We start from the raw sequence: 18,711 nt of genomic DNA, 5'->3' as shown, positions 1-18,711 counted from the left end.
CAAGCGTACATTGGGTCTGAGAACATCCAGCGGTAAACAAGCACACAAGCACTCTAATCAAAATAGCGTAAAGCCAGATTTCCTTGATCTTTGCTTAGTTCTTTCTCCACTCTTTAGAACAGAAAGAGGAAATCTTTGCTTGAGAGAGCAAATACGTGATTAAGCTACAGGTTTTGGAACGGCCACTGAAATTTACACTTGGTAAATCTCTAATCCTTGTGCTTATTCCTTGGTTGACCTCCAGGCAATGAAAGTTGTTAGACTTCTTTTTGAGTTGAATTTCCTTTTGGTCTGACTTCAGAATAGATCCGAATCAAAAGACAGTTTCTTACTTTCTGAAAACAAAAAAATCGAAAACAAAACCGCGGGAATACCGGAAGTCTGGAATGTAACCGAGTACACTGCGTTTCCGGAATCCTGCTTGCACTCAAGCAAGATGGCTGCTCCCTTTGCACATGCGCAGGAGGACGCATGGGCGGGGCGGGCAGTTCCGCCGCAAACGGTCGCGCTCCGGCCAGGGATTGGCGGCGCCAGGGCCGAGAGGCGGAACCGGAAGCGCCTGTGTTGTGCTGTTCTGCGAGTTCAGCCTCAGCCGCTTCCCAGCGCCGTGCTCTCGGCCTTAGGTGTACCTGTTACTTGGTGGTCCCATGGGGGAAGCGGAGAAGTTTCACTATGTCTACAGCTGTGACCTGGACATCAACGTGCAGCTTAAAATGTGAGAGAGTCCGGGGACGGGGATGGGGATTGCCGAGGCTGAGGCGGGGCGGCAAGGGCCTGCGGGTTGGGGAGAGAAGATGGTTCTTAGCTTGGGGGTCGGCCTGGCCACGGCCGAGAGGGTTGCAGCCGGGAAAGCGGAGGTGGACTGGAGGTCGGAGAGGGGTCGTGCGGGAAGGCCGAGGGCGCGATCTCGTGAGAAAGACAGCGGTAGGAGTAAGTCCGTAAATTCCGGAGGGTTTGTTTTCCAGAAAGCGTTTGCTATTCACAGCAACCTTTTGTGGGATTATTACTGTCTCATGTTACAGAGAAATCAAGTCTTGGTTAAATCGTCGTCCTGCCGTTGTAACTGGAAGATATTACTTTAAAACGGGACTGGAAGGTGGAATGGAGACTGAAGAAATTACGGAGGGGCAGATAAAGTAGCTGAGAATTGGATATAGTACTAAAAACATGAGAGGTGAGAGAGGCTTAGACTGAATCTTAGGAACAGTCAGTTATTATTGTTCAGCTACTGAAGCTGGAAGTCAGTCAAAGGTGAGGAGGGTTCCGGTTGTAAAGGGACCAGAATATATGAGAAGAGATCTTCGCAGGAAAGTCTTGAGGCATACAGTTGAAGTCCAGGACATGACGTCTTGAGACCACACTAATGGAACCGAGATGAAGAACAGCTAGGACCAAGTTGGAAATTATGTCCATTAGCAGTCTCTTAGATACATTTTCACGTGTGAAAACGATCATAAATTATCACAAGTTATTTATCTAACATCATTCACCATATTTTAGTCAGTATTTAACGAATGTACTTTGGGCAAAGGGCTGCACACTTATATTTTCTCAGTTGTTAGATGCTCCCTTGAATGATTGTTTCTGAAAGTTACTTCAGACTCTGATAAGTCCTTTACTTTTGATTTTGTGGTGGCAGTAAGAATAATATATCAACAACCAAACTGCACCTTTGTAATGCTTGACACACCCATTTAAAGTAGTTTTTACAGATAGATGCTTATATAGGACCTGTGTTGCCATCATCTGGTAAAGGACTTTCCTTCAGTCCCATTCGTCTCAGTGTTTCTTGGGTATATGAATGCATTTTTTATTTGTTTGAAACTTTTGGACATTAAAAGGAAAAAATTAAAAAAAAACTGGCCCTTTATTAACAGATGCATTGAGTATTTTGAAGAAAATTTAGTCCTAACCACCTTTTATTTTCTGAGACTGATTTTGGAGACGACAGGAAGTATCAATTTAGGATCATAAAATCAAAGAGTAGTAAATTTAAAAATTTTGTTTTCCCCAGGTCTTTTCATCTCTTTCTATCATTTTAATAATTTGCACTTTGATGTCCCGTTTCTCAGTGCCATAGTTGAATATCGAACTGCCCACAAGACATGGTCATTTTGGGTGTTCCAAAACACATTAGAAGTAACTTGTTCACAACGGAGCACATCATTAGCCTGCCCTTTTAATGTTAATCTTCTCTCACTCTATTTTGGTGACTGTTAACATTATTCACTGAATTGGTTAAGATAGAAAATGAGTCTTAAGGAGTCATACAGACACCCGTCTCTCACCTCTGTTTCATCATTCACAAGTTGCCTTGAATCTACCTGCTCAGTATCTTTGATCCATGTCCCCTAGAAAGCCCACTGCCCTAGTCTTAATCTGTCTTTTTCCTTTTAATTTTGATAAAAAGTCTTCCAACTGATCTTGCTTTCAATCCCATCTCTCCATTACATTCTTACACTCCTGCCAAAGTATCATAAACACAAATGTGATCATAGTACTCTCACTTCAAATTGTTCAATGAACAGATTTTTGAATGTTCATTTTGTTGCAGACACCGCACTGAATGTGGTGGCTACTTTTTTAGCTTCATTGTCCGCCTCCCCTTGATTCTCATCTCTAGCTTCTTCTCCACATGAGCTTTATGCTTTAGCTGTACCAACTTGTAGTTCCCCGGACACACAGTCTTACCTTTTTGCCATATATGGTGTCCTTTAATTCTGGGATGACTTCCTGCCTGTAGCTCTTCATCTCCTGTGTATTGTTCAAGCTCATTTCAGGCAGCCCCTGCCTCCAAGGTGTTCCTGAGACTTTTTGATGTATTTTTCTGTAATCAGAAAAATACTGGCTTTGGCCTCCTCTGTTGTGGTTTTTATTGTCTGCTTTGTTACTTGTTTTGTGATCCTCAATAATGAATTCTATCTCTGAGTCTCTGCTTCATGATTTATAAAATGGTAAGATGGTGGGAAGTAAGTAGGAAAGTCTCTATAAAATGCCTGGCACAGTGTATGATGTAATCTTAATTTCCAAGCAATGTTCCTATCTCTTTTATAATCTTATGCATATTTTTTATGACTTAAAACACTGTATTTCTTAATTTAAAAAATGGACTAGATAATACATCTACATAGTAAAAAAAAATAAATAAATTGAAAGTATAAAAAAGTATGCAGTTAACAGTAAGTTTTCTCCCCAGAGCAAGGATGTAATATTTTCTTGTAACACTGTATTGTTTATCTTGTCTTTCATTGCTGGGCCTTTATGCTGAGTACAATAAATGTTGTTGAAAGAATATGGGAATAAGTGGTCAACTTGAAATTAAAAAAAATTAGTGCTTGGAGAGCTGGTGACATCTCAAAGATAGATCTAACAGTTGATGACAGGGTTTAAAATTAAGAAGCCTGAAATAGAGAAGTATGTTGATGAAAATAGGACATGGTATGCTAGGATTTTAAGAGACCTTTAGACTTTAGTTTTATCTATAGGAAAATGTTGAGGTAGCATAAGTTTACTAGGGCATAACCATTAAGTCTTCTTAGTATTTGTTAGGTTTGTTTTAAAAAAATGTGTCTAAATGTTACTTTATGCTTTCAGAGGAAGTTTGGAAGGGAAGAGAGAACAAAAGAGTTACAAAGCCGTTCTAGAAGACCCGATGTTGAAGTTTTCAGGACTGTATCAAGAAACATGTTCAGACCTCTATGTTACTTGCCAAGTTTTTGCAGAAGGGAAGCCTTTGGCTTTGCCAGTAAGAACCTCCTACAAGGCGTTTAGTACAAGATGGAAGTAAGTTGTTTTCTTGCATATGGTGGGTTCCTAACTATTCTCCAATTTTTTTTTTATGGATATTTAAAGTCTTATTTGGAAGGGATACCAAAGGAATTAAAATTATTTAGTACCTATAACCGTAGATCAAGTAGGAACCTACTCAGATAAAAGTTGTTATACATAGCAGTATTATAACTAATTGAGGTGGAAGTGAGTTTATGTTTGTATTGAGTACATTGAAATATTTTTGTATGAATAAGAACTTGACTGATTCACAGAATGACCCAAGCCAAAAACACATCTCTACATTTGTTCCCATTCTGTGCCCTTGAACACAGAAATACTACTGGATAGTCAGATGTTTCAACTGATACTTGAAATTCAGATCTTGAGAGAGAGAGAGAGAGAGAGATGTATTGTCATCTGGATCAGATGTTTATCTTAAATAACTTTATTTTTTAAAGTTCTTGGTTTATTAATCATGATATATTAGCAGGCCATTGTTGGTATTGAAGGTAAATATAGTGAATATGAAGTTCCTGTTTTTCTTGTAGGTCCTTAATAAAACCTCTTGACACTTCTTTTTTGATAGAGTGATGGTGTAGTTTTAATGTTTGACCCATGAGTCTTATTCAGTACCTTGGTAGGCTTGGTACAGGATAAGCAGGTTGTGTGCCTCTCTAGGAAGGAATTTATACCTTTAGTATTCATGGAGGACAGGGGATGGCCACGTGGACTCTCAAGCTGTGCTGTTGAGGGTGCAGCCCTCTCCCCACTTCTTTTTTTTAACCAAATGTGGCCTGGCAGACTGGGAAAAATTTTCTAAAGAGTTCAGAAATTAAGCTCTGATGATCTGTCTGCATGGAAACTAACTATTTTCATGATGTGTTTTTTTTTTTTTTTAGTATTTTTTGTGGCTGCACGCACGCACACACATACACACACGCACGCACAAATATGTGAATGCATTTGTACTTGTTATTCTGGAAAATTTCAGACCTGTAGAAGTAGAGAATAATGTAATGAACTTCCAGCGCCCTGTCTCCTAGCTTCGTTAATTATTACCTCAAGGCCACTGTTTTTATTTCACTGTTATTTTGAAGCAAATTCCATTATTGTATCATCTCAAATATTTCTGTGTGTCTCTAACATAGCTACAGTACCATTATTGCACCTAAAGCAATCCACCCAAACTCCTAAATTGTATCAGAGGTTCTTAAATTGGAATCCCGAAATCTACGAAACTTTGAAATTCTATGCAGAGTGTTTTGTGTCTTATGTGTTTTTACAGGGACAGCTCAAAGCTTTTATTAGACTTTTTGAGGTGGCTTGTGACCCCAAAAAGGCTTAAAACCAGAAATTTGGGTCTATAAAGTCAACATTTATGGTGAATTCCACTTTTTTGAGGAAAATTGTATGATGGTTCTGTACCATGCCTCGGCAATAAAAAAAATTAGAGCAAAAGCAAATTCCCAGTTATAAGGAAGTTAGCATCTTTCTCCTCTTCCTTCCATTTACCAACTCCTCTGTGCATTGTTTATGTATTATGCATTTTCAAGGATTTAAAAACTTTCATATTTTCTCTTTCACATTGGAGATTTTTAATTTATATTTTTTAAATTGTGAGGCTAAGAAGGTACTCTAAAATACCTAGAATGGCTTTTTTTATTATTATTATTAAAAGGCTTAAAACAGTTGTGAAGAAAATAGATTTAGAAAATACCTCATTTTGGGTAGTGAGGCTTTTGTTTTCTTTTAAATATACATATACTTTGGGCTTAGGGGAAGCACTTGCAGATTTTGTGCATCCTGCTCTTTAGTATTTAACAGTTGAATTTTTTTACCAATTCATCAGTACAAAAACTGTACTTCTAAAATAAATAAAGGCAAACTTTATACAGCCATTGTTTTCTATAAGCACTTACTTAAAAGAAGAATTACGTATTCTGTGGGGAAAATAAATTATATTATGAAAGAATCTCTTGCTATCTTAATTTTTGCATTTCCTTAGTTGTATTTAGAGAAAGTATTTTTGGGTAGGATGAAATTCTAAGTTGTCTAAATCTGATTTCAGAGTTTTCTAATAGTGAGTCATACGAGTTCAAATAATGAAGAATTCATTCAAAATTGATCAAGTCTCGTCTATCGTATTCTATTCTGTCTTGTCCAATAATAAAAGAGCCCATAGTGAGGGAACCTGTACTTCCTTTACACTTAGGGTAAAATCATCAATTTTAGGCATGAAATGCTGCAAATGTTTATGTTACATATATATGAAATATATGAATATTATTTTGCATTGCCAGTGGTTTAAACTTTTTTAAAAATTTATATTCTGTTTTGTCATGTGGAAGATTTGAAATGGTTTTATATATAGACCTACAATTTTAAAATTAGAAAGTTAGGATTTTGGAGTGTATTAATCAGACTAGAGAATTAGTACAGTGATGTATGGGAGTGGGGTTAATGATAGGACATTAGATCATCCAGAATAGGGCTTTGAATCTGGGAACATTTGCAAGTTGCCAGATGAATTTAGGCCTAATTAGAGTTGGGACGTCCCCCTGGTGGCTCAGATGAGAAAGGATCTGCCTGCAGTGCATAAGACCTGAGTTTGATCCCTGGGTTGGGAAGATCCCCTGGAGAAGGAAATGACAACCCACTCCAGTATTCTTGCCTGGAAGATTCCATGGACAGAGGAGCCTGGCAGGCTACAGTCCATGGAGTCTCAAGAGTTGGACCTGACTTAGTGACTAAATCACCACAACCAGAGCTGGGGCAGGAGGAAGGGATGATGCCTGGGAAGGGAGAGAACAAAATTTTGAATACACAGCTCCTTAATGTCTCACCAAATCTTTCCATAATTTCTGGACTATCTTGAGCAGTTTTCAAACTTATTTTTTAGCTGCAGATTCATTCTTCAAAAGAAATCTTCTGTAGAAGCTCAGTATGCAAAACAGGTTAAAGTGTTTTTGCTTTAGTTTAAAGAGGTGTGAGGACCTGGAGTTGGATGGATCAAGGTTTGAGGCAAATGATTACTTGCTCTTAAGTGTTATTTCCTGGGCTTCCCTTGTGGCTCAGCTGGTAACGAATCTGCTTGCCATGTGGGAGACCTGTTGTTCGATCCCTGGGTAGGAAAGATCCCCTGGAGAAGGGAAAGGCTATACATTCCAGTATTCTGGCCTGGAGAATTCCATGGACTGTATATAAGCCCATGGGGTTGCAAAGAGTTTGACTTGACTGAACAACTTTATCTATTTTCTCCTAGTCAAAGGACAGAACATAGAGGTGAGTATTTTTACAGCTCATTTTTGGATAGTGTCACTGACTTTTCTTTTTAACTTTAGCCTGTGTAAACTAATCTCTGTGGTTTGTTCGTTGGCATAAGGTAACACTGCTTATAATTTACCTTTTCAGTCTGGCCCATCATGTGAATAGTAAATAAATAAATTCATTTACTTTTTTAAGCTTATCTGTAGTGAAGAAAGGCTTTTTAAAGCATGTGTTTTATTTTTTTAAGAACTTTGTAGAAGAAAAAGATTTAAGGTCGTTTAGCGTTTCCTTTAAATTAGTAGCCATCTCTAATTTTTCTATAATATAGTGGATGTAAATGTTTTATTCTTTAAATTTATGAAAATTCTGTTTAGATTCTTAATGATGCGGGTGTATCTGACCTAAACTCCGATATGCCCTTTGAGAATAATTTTGAATAAACAGAAGAACCAATTCTGTGTGTCTGCTGGATATTACTTTGTGTGTTTGCATGGTTTTCTTTGGGGATTTTAAAAGTCATCTCTTGTTTAAGGGAGTGGGAATGATCAGATAAATCAAGTATTAAGTTTGAATGCAGAAGAAAATTTGCAGAGGTGAATAGAGAATGAAAAAAAAAAAAAATGGGAGAGCTGTGCTGTCATTACTGTTAGTAAGAACAAACATTCCTTAGTGAAAGCATATGTACAAATATGCTTTGAAAGCATTAAAAAACAATAGTTAAACATTATTGATATTAATAAATAACGTGAGTGAAAGAAAAATCTCACCTAAAAAATTGTCATATGTTTGTCCAGAGCAGTCTAGTAACTTCTTCATGTTACAAAGTTACTGGATGGTCTCCTTTGACCTCTTTGAATTTTTGGTGGTTTCTTCTGCTTTATTGAGATACTGCTGTATATTATAGGACTGTATATAGCATATTTTGAGTATAACATGAATAATTCTAATTTCTTTCTTTTCTTGATAAAAAGCTGTTCTGGAGGATACTTACATTAAAAAAAAACATGGTTTGGTTGAAAACAAGTTTGGTTCTAACAGGTTTAAATGTTTTCCCAGGTGTTTATTTGTTGTTGTTTTTGTCACTAAGTTATGTCCAACTCTTTGCAACCCCGTGGACTATAGCTGGCAGACTCCTCTGTCTGTGGGATTCCCCAGGCAAGAATATTGGAGTGGATTACCATTTCCTTCTCCAGGAGATCTGCCTGACCTAGGGATCAAACCCATGTCTCCTGCTTAAGGGTGGATTCTTTACCACTGAGTCACCAGGGAACTGTTATTATAGCCTTGTGTCTTAGTCATATTGTCTCTTCCTCCTTTTTTTAAAATCGAAGTGTGATTGATATTCAGCAAAGTGATTCTATCATACATACACATATGTATATATCTGTATTATTTTTTAATCCTTTTCCATTATAGTTTAGTATGAGATATTGATTATAGTACTCAGTGCTATATAGTAAATTTTTGATGTCTGAGTTTCTTGATTAAAGGACTTAGCAGCATTATTTTTCATGAATTTTGTCTTACAAAAATTTTTTCACGTGTTCTGTAGGCATACCTTGAAGATACTGCAGGTTTGAGTTTAGATCACCACCATAAAGCAAATATTGTAGTAATTTTTTTGGTTTTTCAATGCATATAAAAATGGCCTTTATACTATCCTATTAGTCTCTTTGGTATGCAATAACATTGTGTCTAAAAACACAATATATGTGCCTTAATTAAAAATGACTTTATTGCTAAAACCTTCCTGTGATCTGAGCCTTCGGTGAGTCATAGTAGTAACATCAAAGATCACAACAGATCACCATAAAAACAATAATGAAAAAGTTTGCAATATTGCAAGAATTAACCAAAATACGACACAGAAACACAAAATGAGCAAATGCTGTTGTTGGAAAAATGGTGCCCATGACTTGCTAGATGCAGGGCTGTCATAAACCTCAACTTGTAAAATATGCAGAATCTGCAAAGTCCAATAAAGTGAAGTGAAGTAAAATACAGATTTTTCTGTATTTGAAGTTGAACTTGCCTAGAGCAAAATTGAGGTTAAGTGCCATGTTAGTTTTTGTACTACTAACTAATCTTTGGTACATTTTCTCTGAATCAAATTTCTTGTATGATTTGTTAATTTAGAAGAAAGTTATACACATATGTCTGTGTTCATTTTCTGTCCTTAGCTTTATGTTTTTGTTTACCTTATTTTCATAGCTGGAATGAATGGCTAAAACTGCCTGTGAAATACCCTGACCTGCCCAGGAATGCCCAAGTGGCCCTGACAATATGGGATGTGTATGGACCAGGAAAAGCAGTGCCAGTGGGAGGGACAACAGTTTCACTGTTTGGAAAATACGGGTAAGCATTTTCTTCTCCTAATGGGAATGCTGTGATTTTTGGTAGGAAATAGTCATTGAAAGCTGGAACCTTATTTTTAGGGGCAGGGGGGAAGACAATTTGGCATATACTGTAACTGCTTTATTATAGGGTTTTTCTACTTTGTCATAATAATGAGAAAGAGAACATTTAACGGGATTAAAAAGCACTAATACACTATTTTGCCATGCTGCTGCTGCTGCTAAGTCGCTTCAGTCATGTCCAGCTGGGTGCGACCCCATAGACGGCAGTCCATCAAGCTGCCCCGTCCCTGGGATTCTCCAGGCAAGAACACTGGAGTGGGTTGCCATTTCCTTCTCCAATGCATGAAAGTGAAAAGTGAAAGTGACATCGCTCAGTCTGTGCGACTCTTAGCGACCCCATGGACTGCAGCCTACCAGGCTCCTCCATCCATGGGATTCTCCAGGCAAGGGTGCTGGAGTGGGGTGCCATTGCCTTCTCCGATTTTGCTGTAATGGTAATGATTAAGATAGACAAGTTAAATTTGGTTTTAAAAATTTACAGGTAATATTGATAGAGGTTTATTATGGGGGGGAAAAAACCAGAACAAAACCAAAAACATGATAGTCCTGAAGGGTGTTATTTCTCTATACCTTTTCTCCTGAACAGAGAGATGACATTCTGTTCTTTCTATTGGGCAATTTTTTGCCCCAGACCTGGAGTCTGAAAGAAGTTCTAGTCCCTTTTGGTATGAAATAATAGAGATCATAATCTAGATATTATCAAACTTCTTAATTTTTGCCTATTTTTACATCATAAAATACGAGCAAAGGTGATCATATTATGATATTTTCATTTACTCTTTGTGTTTATGTTTCTGTGAATTGCATTTTCATATCCTTTGCCCATTTTTTTAAAATTGAGGTATAATTCACACTCCATAAAATTCTTTGCCTTTTTTGAGTTGTCATTTTTCTTCTTAATGTGTATGAAGTCTTTGTAGATTAATGAAATTAGCCCTTTGTGTGTTACATGTTACAAATATTGTTTTTCCTGCTTGACATTTTGAATTGTCACATATTTGTTTATTGCTTATTCAGTTGCAATTCATGAATCTTAAATTATGATACTGAATTTAGCAGCTTTTTATAAGCTGATGGTAGTTAGGAAGGCAGACTGTAGAACTAGATTGTCTGAGTTCAAAACCTGGCTCTTTTGCTTCTTAGATTCTCTGGTAGCTCAGTGGGAAAGAATCCACCTACCAATGCAGGAGACTTGGGTTCGATCCCTGAGTCAGAACATCCTCTGGAGAAGGAAATGGCAACCCACTCCAGTATTCTTGCATGGGAAATCCCATGGACAGAGGAGTCTCGTGGGCTGCAGTCCATGGGGTCGCAAAAGAGTTGGACATGACTTTGAAACTAAACAACAATACCACCTTAACACTATATATAATTTTGCTTATTATTTGTGTACCCTTGGGCAAGTTATTTAATCTCTCTATGTCTCAATTTCCTTTTCTGTAAAATGAAATCATAGTAATAGTATTTACCTCACAGAATAGTTTATGATGATAAATTCCTAAAGACAGTAATGTGCTTAAGAAGTACTAAGTAAATATTAGCTGTCATTATTTCTGAACTATTCTTGTTAGTTTTGAATACTATTAATTATAAAATGTTTTAATGTTGGAGAGGGATAATCTTCAGTAATAGTCATTTCAGAATTTCTCTGAATATTCTCTGTATTGATACATTTTAATATTTACTTAATTTTGAAAGGAAAACTCACTGTTATTTTGTTGGGAAACTGATTGAATTAATATGTGAATTACAGGGAAAAATTGATAATCTTATAATACTGAATTTCTCTATTCAGAAATAAGGTGTCTCAGAAAAATTTCATCTCAGGAATAAAATTGAGATGTAATTCCATTTAGAATAGCTTGATTCCTTAGTAATGAATTATTTATTATTGAAATCCATGCAGAAACAGTACTTTAGACATAGCATGATATATTGTGGCCTCCAGTTTTAAACATAGTTTTTGATAAAATGACATGTTATAGTTGAATGGACATATTACAAAATCAGTATTGTTCCTTTCCCAAAGTGTTTGTTTCTTTTTGTCTCTATGAGGGTGAAATTTGTTTGCCATACAGAAAAAAAGATTTATCACTCTTACTGTAGTTTTACTGGTTAAATGTTCTTAAGAACAGTAACCTGCCTACGGCCAAATAAACTCAGACCGACGAAGTACATGAAATCAGTAATCATTGTGTGTATGTGTGTTTGTAATAACTCATACTAGATCACCTACTATTCCCTCTAGGCTGATGCTGCACCTCAGAAAAAGGAACTCTGAGAAGCTCTATGAAATTAAAATGACTCCTTTTTCTCTGTGTGTCTTGGGGCCTTTCCTTGAAGGGGAATTGGGTTGCAGTGGAGACAAGCCCAGGCATTCTCTCGCTGGATATTGGACTTCTGTGTATCTTTGGATTGTGGAAGAATAGGACATTCAGGATGTTTCAGGTGCTTTAGCAGAGTGCAGACATCTGCTTGTACTGCTGGATCACAGCCGCTTTCTGTGTGGGGTTGCTGACACTCATGGTGAGAAAGTAGCATGAGTCTTCTGGATGACCTCAGGAGGACGCCTGTGCAAAGTTTTTTTCCACGTACCCTTAAGAATCATGTCATGTGCCACCACAGTTCTCATGACTTAGGGAGATGGTGCTTTAGACCTTTGCTTCCTCAAATGTTTCTTAAGCAGTGATATAGCACCTACCCCACTCTTGTTCCTGAAATAGGCCTAGTATGGACTTGCTATTTGCTATTATCTGTTTTGTATACCTGAGTCAGTATGAATCAGTACTTCTTGGAAAACAGTGTTAATTAATTGAAAGATGTGTTAGGATATGGCTAGAATAACTAATTGTCCTCATTTTGAAAATCTAGCTTATGAGATTTCTAAGTAGCTAAAGAATGGATTGATCATTAGGTTGAATTGGCAAAGGACCATAGATTTCTCTTGTAGATGATTTTTGCAAATGTGGGTTCTGAAGTCAAGGCAGTTCCTTCTGTAGTGGCTTGGCCCCGGGAGCTGGAACATCAGCAGCAGCTGTTGCTGGGTCCTTTGCTGATGTCTGAGGGTGATCCTGCTGTACTGTTTTCTTCTGCCTTGGGGGGTGTGTGTGTGTGTGTGTGTGTGTGTGTGTGTGTGTTAGTCACTCGGTTGTGTTAGTCACTCAGTTGTGTCCAACTCTTTGCGACCCCATGGACTGTAGCCTGCCAGGCTCCTCTGTCCATGGAATTCTCCAGGCAAGAATACTGGAGTATATATATAGCAACCCAGGGAATACTGGGTTCCTATTCCCTTCTCCATGGATCTTCCCAATGCAGGGATCAAACCTGGGTCTCCTGCATTGCAGGCAGATTTTTTACTGTCTGAGCCACCAGGGAAGCTCCTTACAAAATGCCTTAATTTGGCTTAAAATGCCTTGGTTTGGCTTAATTTCCCAAGTGGACTTAATCCACTGAGCATCTTCTGATTTGTCACCTGGAATTTTTGTGTCTGCTTAGTCACTTCAGTCATGTCCAACTCTTTGTGACCCTGTGGACCGTGGCCCGCCAGGCTCCTGTGTCCATCTGCAAAGGTGCCATTAGTGTTAAAAGAAAGTAAGATGTTCACTTGATCATTTGAATCATTTGGCATCACCCCATCCTCCATGTCCTCTATCCTTAAATTTCTTTTCCAGGTCCATCCCAAGGCACCTAAATCATTTAGTAAACTAACATCCTGCCAAATGTTCTGATTTTTTACTTAGTTAAGTTTAGCCAAACTATTCAGTTGAGGGGTAAGGAAAAGGAGAGAAGAAAGGGAAGCCTTTTGCTGTTTCTGAAGGTACATTTAAGGATATTCACTGAAAGTGGAATTATGACCTCACTGTACCCAGTTTCTTGGAGACTAAGAAGGTCTGCTGGATGTTGAATCTCTCTCAGTTGAAAGGGAAAGAAAATAAACTTTATAACTGCTGCTACGTCGCTTCAGTCGTGTCCGACTCTGTGCGACCCCATAGACGGCAGCCCATTAGGCTCCTCTGTCCCTGGGATTCTCCAGGCAAGAATACTTGAGTGGGTTGCCATTTCCTTCTCCAAAAACTTTATAAAGTACTTCTTTAATAGTATAACTTTTTTTTTTTTATCTTTAACATAATAGATAAATATTGAGAGTTTTGATTCTTAACAACCATTTCATACATTTTGTATTGGGCTTATATAGTAAGCTTTTGCAGATATGGCTGCTAGATATTTACCTGTTTATTACCAGGCTTAGAAACTTTTAAAACATTTGGTCCTTAATCTTATACTGCACATGAGCTTATAGCAATCCTTTACAGTTCCCAGTTTAAATGTTTATGGCATCATTACTTACATACATTACATAATATTCAGTGAAAATCCTCTTTATTATCTCAGGAAAATCTGCTAAGAAATTTTCTATTGGTAATATAAAGATAATAATTGTTTAAAAATTTATGTAACCCTTTTACAGTTAAATAGGGCCTCCCTGTTAGCTCAGTAGGTAAAGAATCCGCCTGCAGTTCATGAGACCCCGGTTCGATTCCTGTGTTGGGAACATCCGCTGGAGAAGGGACAGGCTACCCACTCCAGTATTCTGGCCTGGAGGATTCCATGGATTGTATAGTTCATGGGGTCGAAAAGAGACGGACATGACTGACTTTCACTTTACTGTTAAATAGGGTTTCCATGGTAGCTCAGACAGTAAAGAATCTGCCTGCAATTCAGGAGATCCCGGTTCAATCCCTGGGTTGGGAGGATCCCCTGGAGAAGAAAACGGCAACTCACTCCAGCACTGTTGCCTAGAAAGTTCCATGGACAGACCATGGGGTTGCAAAGAGTGGGACATGACTAAGCAACTAACACACATACACACACAGGCACATCACACATACAGTTAAATACAGTGTTTTTAAAGATAGTAAGAATGTATCAATATATCCAATATGTACCTCGTTAAGAAAATTATTTAATGTAGAAGTTTTTGGATTTGCCTGCTCACCTACACACACTTTTAGTCTTAGTCTTTCCATTGCAATTGACAACTTGCCCTTTCAGCTTTGAGGGTATGTTTGAATAGACTTTATAATGTTTGAAAGACCTTATTAACACTTAAGAGAGAACACACTAACAGAAGACTATCTGTGCAGTGCATTTTAAAAAGTTACCCAGAGCTCCTTTATGAGTCTGTTCAACCTCTACTCTGGGTCTTCTTGGTAGCTTGTTTTCTTATGTAAAAAAAAAATTTATCATTTTTATTGCTAGTTGCTTTACACTGCTGTATCAGTTTCTGCTGTATAGCAGAGTAAATCAGCCATACATATACACATATCCTCTCTTGTTTGTATTTCTTTCCCATATAGGTCCCCACAGAGCACCAAGTTAGGCTCCCTGTTCCATGCAGTAGGCTCTCATTAGTTACCTAATTTATACATCGTAGTGAATATATGTCAGCGCCACTCTCCCAGTTCATCCTACCCCACCCCGTTCCCTGTTGGTATCCATACATTTGTTCTCTATGTCTGTGTCTCTGTTTCTGCTTTGCAAATAAGACCTTTACCATTCTTCTTGATTCTTCATTGAGATATGATATTTGTTTTTCTCTTTGATTTACTTTAGTCTGTATGACAGTCTCTGGGTCCATCCGCATCTCTGCAGATGACACAATTCTGTTCCTTTTTATGACTAATATTCCATTGTATTCCATCTTCTTTGTCCATTCTTCTGTTGATGGACATTTAGGCTGTTTCCATGTCCTGGCTGTTGTAAATAGTGCTGCAGTAAACACTGGGGTACGTATATCTTTTTGAATCATGGTTTTCTCTGGGTATGCCCAGTACTGGGACTGCTGGCTCATATGGTAGTTCTGTTTTTAGTTTTTTAAGGAACCTCCATCTTATTCTCCATAATGGCTGTATCAGTTCACATTCCCACCAACAGTGCAAGAGGGTTCTCTTTTCTTCACGCCGTGTCCAGGGTACATTTTTTGATGATGGCCATTCTGACTAATGTGACATGATACCTCATGGTAGTTTTAATTTGCATTTCTCTAGTAATTAGTGATGTTGAGCATCTTTTCTTGTGTTTGTTGACTACCTGTATGTCTTCTTTGGAGAAATGTCTATTTAGGTCTTCCTTCCCTGTTTTTTTTTTTTTTTTTTTTTTGGTATTGAGCAGCATGAGCAGTTTGTATATTCTGGAGATTAATCTTTTGTCAGTTGCTTCATTTACACATATTTTGTCCCATTCTGAGGGTTGTTTTTTCATCTTGTTTTTTATTTCCTTTGCTGTGTAAAAGCTTTTAAATTTAATTAGGTCCCATTTGTTTATTTTTGTTTTTTTTTTTCAGTTCTCTAGGAGATGAGTCCAAAAAGATCTTGCTATGATTTCTGTCAAAGGGTATTCTACCTATGTTTTCCTCTAAGAGTTTTATAGTATCTGGCCTTATATTTAGGTCTTTAATCTACTTGAGTTTATTTTTGTGTACAGTGTTAGGTAGTGTTCTAACTTCATTCTTTTACATGCTGCTGTCCAATTTTCTCAGCACCACTTACTGAAGACATTGTCTTTTGTCCATTGTATAGTATTGCCTCCCTTGTCTTAGGTTAGGTGACCATAAATACGCTGGTTTATCTCTAGGTTTTCTATCCTATTCCATTGATCTCTTGTTTTGTGCCAGTACCATACATCTTTTTTTTTTTTTTGATAATGTCTCTGCTTTTTAATTTACTGTCTAGATTTTATTTTTTGTATTTTTATATATTTATTTATTTTTACTGTTCCTCCAGCTTCAGTTTTCTTTCTCAAGATTGTTTCGCTCTTCAGGGTCTTTGTGTTTCCAAATAAGCTGTAATATTTTTTGTTCTCATCTGTGAAAAATGTCTTTGGTAATTTGATAGCAATTGCATTGAATCTGTAAATTGCTTTGGGTAGTATAGTCATTTTCACAATATTGAGTCTTGTAATCCAGGAACATAGTATATCTCTATCTGTTTTTGTCATCTTTGATTTCTTTTATCAGTATCTTAACAGTTTTCTGCATATAGTCTTTGGCCTCCAGGGTAGATTTATTCCTAGGTATTTTATTTTTTTTTGTTGCAGTGGTAAATGGAATTGTTTCCTTAATACATCTTTCTAATCTTTCATTGTTAATGTACAGAAATGCAAGAGATTTCTGTGTATTAATTTTGTATCCTACAACTTTACTAAATTTATTGATGAGCTCTAGTCATTTTTTGAGGGCATCTTTAGGATTTTCTATGTACAGTATTATGTCTTCTGCAAACAGTGACAGTTTTACTTCTTTTCCAGTTTGGATTCCTTTTATTTCTTTTTCTTCTCTGATGATTGTGGCTAGGACTACAAATCTGTGTTGAATAAAAGTGGTGAGAGTGGACACCCTTGTCTTGTTCTTAGAGGAAATACTTTCAGTTTTTTACCAGTGAGAATTATATTTGATGTAGCTTTGTCATATATGGCATTTATTATATAGAGGTAGATTCCTTCTTTGCCCACTTTCTGGAGAGTTTTTACCATAAATGGGTTGAATTTTGTCAGAAGCTTTTTCTGCATCTATTGAAATGATTACATGGTTTTTATTCTTCACTTTGTTAATGTGGTGGATCACTTTGGTTAATTTGCATATATTGAAGAATCCTTGCATCCCTGCAATCAGTTTAGTTTAGTTCAGTTGCTCAGTCGTGTCCGACTCTTTGAGACCCCATGAACTGCAGCACTCCAGGCCTCCCTGTGCATCACCAACTCCTGGAGTTCACCCAAACTCATGTGCATTGAGTCGGTGATTCCATCCAACCATCTCATCCTCTGTCGTCCCCTTCTCCTTCTGCCCTCAATCTTTTCCAGCATCAGGGTCTTTTTAAATGAGTCATCTCTTCCCATCAGGTGGCCAAAGTATTGGAGTCTCAGCTTCAACATCCATCCTTCCAATGAACACCCAGGACTGATCTCCTTTAGGATGGACTGGTTGGACCTCCCTGCAGTCCAAGGGACTCTCAAGAGTTTTCTCCAACACCACAGTTCAAAAGCATCAATTCTTTGGCACTCACCTTTCTTCACAGTCCAACTCTCACATTCATACATGACCACTGGAAAAACCATAGCCTTGACTAGACGGATCTTTGTTGGCTAGGTTGCAGTAAATGCGTACTTGATCCTGGCATCTGATCCTTTTAATGTCCTGTTGGACTCTATTTACTAGTATTTTGTTGAGGATTTGTGTATGTATGTTCATCAGAGATACTGACCTGTAATTTTCTTTTTTTGTGATACCTTTGTTTGGTTTTGGTATTCAGGTGATGGTGGCCTCATTGAATGAGCTTGGGAGTTTTCTTCTCTCTGCAGTGTTTTGGAAGAGTTTGAGAAGAATACGTCTTAGCTCTTCTCTAAGTGTTTGATAGAATTCCCCTGTGAGGCCGTCTGGCCCTGGCCTTTGGAATATTTTTAATCACAGCTTCAATCAGTACTTGTGATTGGTCTGCTCATATTTTCTGTATCTTCCTGATTCAGCCTTGGAAGGTTTTATCTTTCTGACAGTTTGTCCATATTTGGAGCATATGGTTGTTTGTAGTAGTCTCTTATGATTCTTGGTATTTCTGCGGTGTCAGTTGTAGCTTCTCTTTTTTTCATTTCCAATTTTATAAATATGAGTCCGCTCACTTTTTTCTTGATGAGTCTGGCTAAAGGTTTATTGATTTTTGTTCATCTTCTTAAAGAAAAACCTTTTTGTTTCATTGATCTTTTCTGTTATTTTGTCTTTATTTTATTTATTTCTGCTCTGATCATTATGATTTCTTTCCTTATACTTTGGGTTTTGTTTGTTCTTTCTCTAGTTGCTTTAGGTGTAAATTAAGGTGGTTTACTTGAGATTTTACTTATTTCCTGAGATGAGACTGTATTGCTATAAACTTTCGTCTTAGAACTGCTTTTGCTGCACCCCAGACTCTGACCTGGCCCAACTTCTGCATGTACTACTTTCTCTCAAAGTCCACTGCTGCTAAAGCTAGACTCTTGTCAGTTGTGGGACACTCGTCTATTCAGATATCCCACAGATGCAGGGTTTACCAAACCGATCGCAGGGATTTAGTCTGAGGCTTGTCCAGCTACCTGGAGATTTCATTCCTCTAACTTAGTTGCACAGCCCCTGAGGCTCAGCTTTGGTGTTGGCCCCAGCTCTGCATGTAAACCCCCTTCTGGCATCTGTTCTACACCCATGCAAAAGGGAGTGAAAGCAGTGGCTGACTGA

The 18,711-nt window shown here is 37.6% G+C and overlaps 1 protein-coding gene across 1 annotated transcript in view; it reads left to right on the top strand.

Moving 5' to 3' along the window:
• Positions 1-528: 528 nt before the first annotated feature.
• PIK3C3 (phosphatidylinositol 3-kinase catalytic subunit type 3) overlaps positions 529-18,711 on the top strand; it is a 161,715-nt gene continuing 143,532 nt past the window's right edge. The window contains exons 1-3 of the mRNA XM_061399575.1: positions 529-715; positions 3,595-3,783; positions 9,250-9,393. Coding sequence (XP_061255559.1) covers positions 648-715; positions 3,595-3,783; positions 9,250-9,393 — 401 coding nt within the window. The 5' untranslated portion in view covers positions 529-647. The remainder of the gene's footprint in view (positions 716-3,594; positions 3,784-9,249; positions 9,394-18,711) is intronic.

The sequence above is a fragment of the Bos javanicus genome, chromosome 24, assembly GCF_032452875.1.
Source record: "Bos javanicus breed banteng chromosome 24, ARS-OSU_banteng_1.0, whole genome shotgun sequence".
NCBI lineage: Eukaryota > Metazoa > Chordata > Mammalia > Artiodactyla > Bovidae > Bos > Bos javanicus.
The sequence above is the reverse complement of the archived record's forward strand: the minus strand, read 5'-3'. Positions and strand labels throughout refer to the sequence as shown.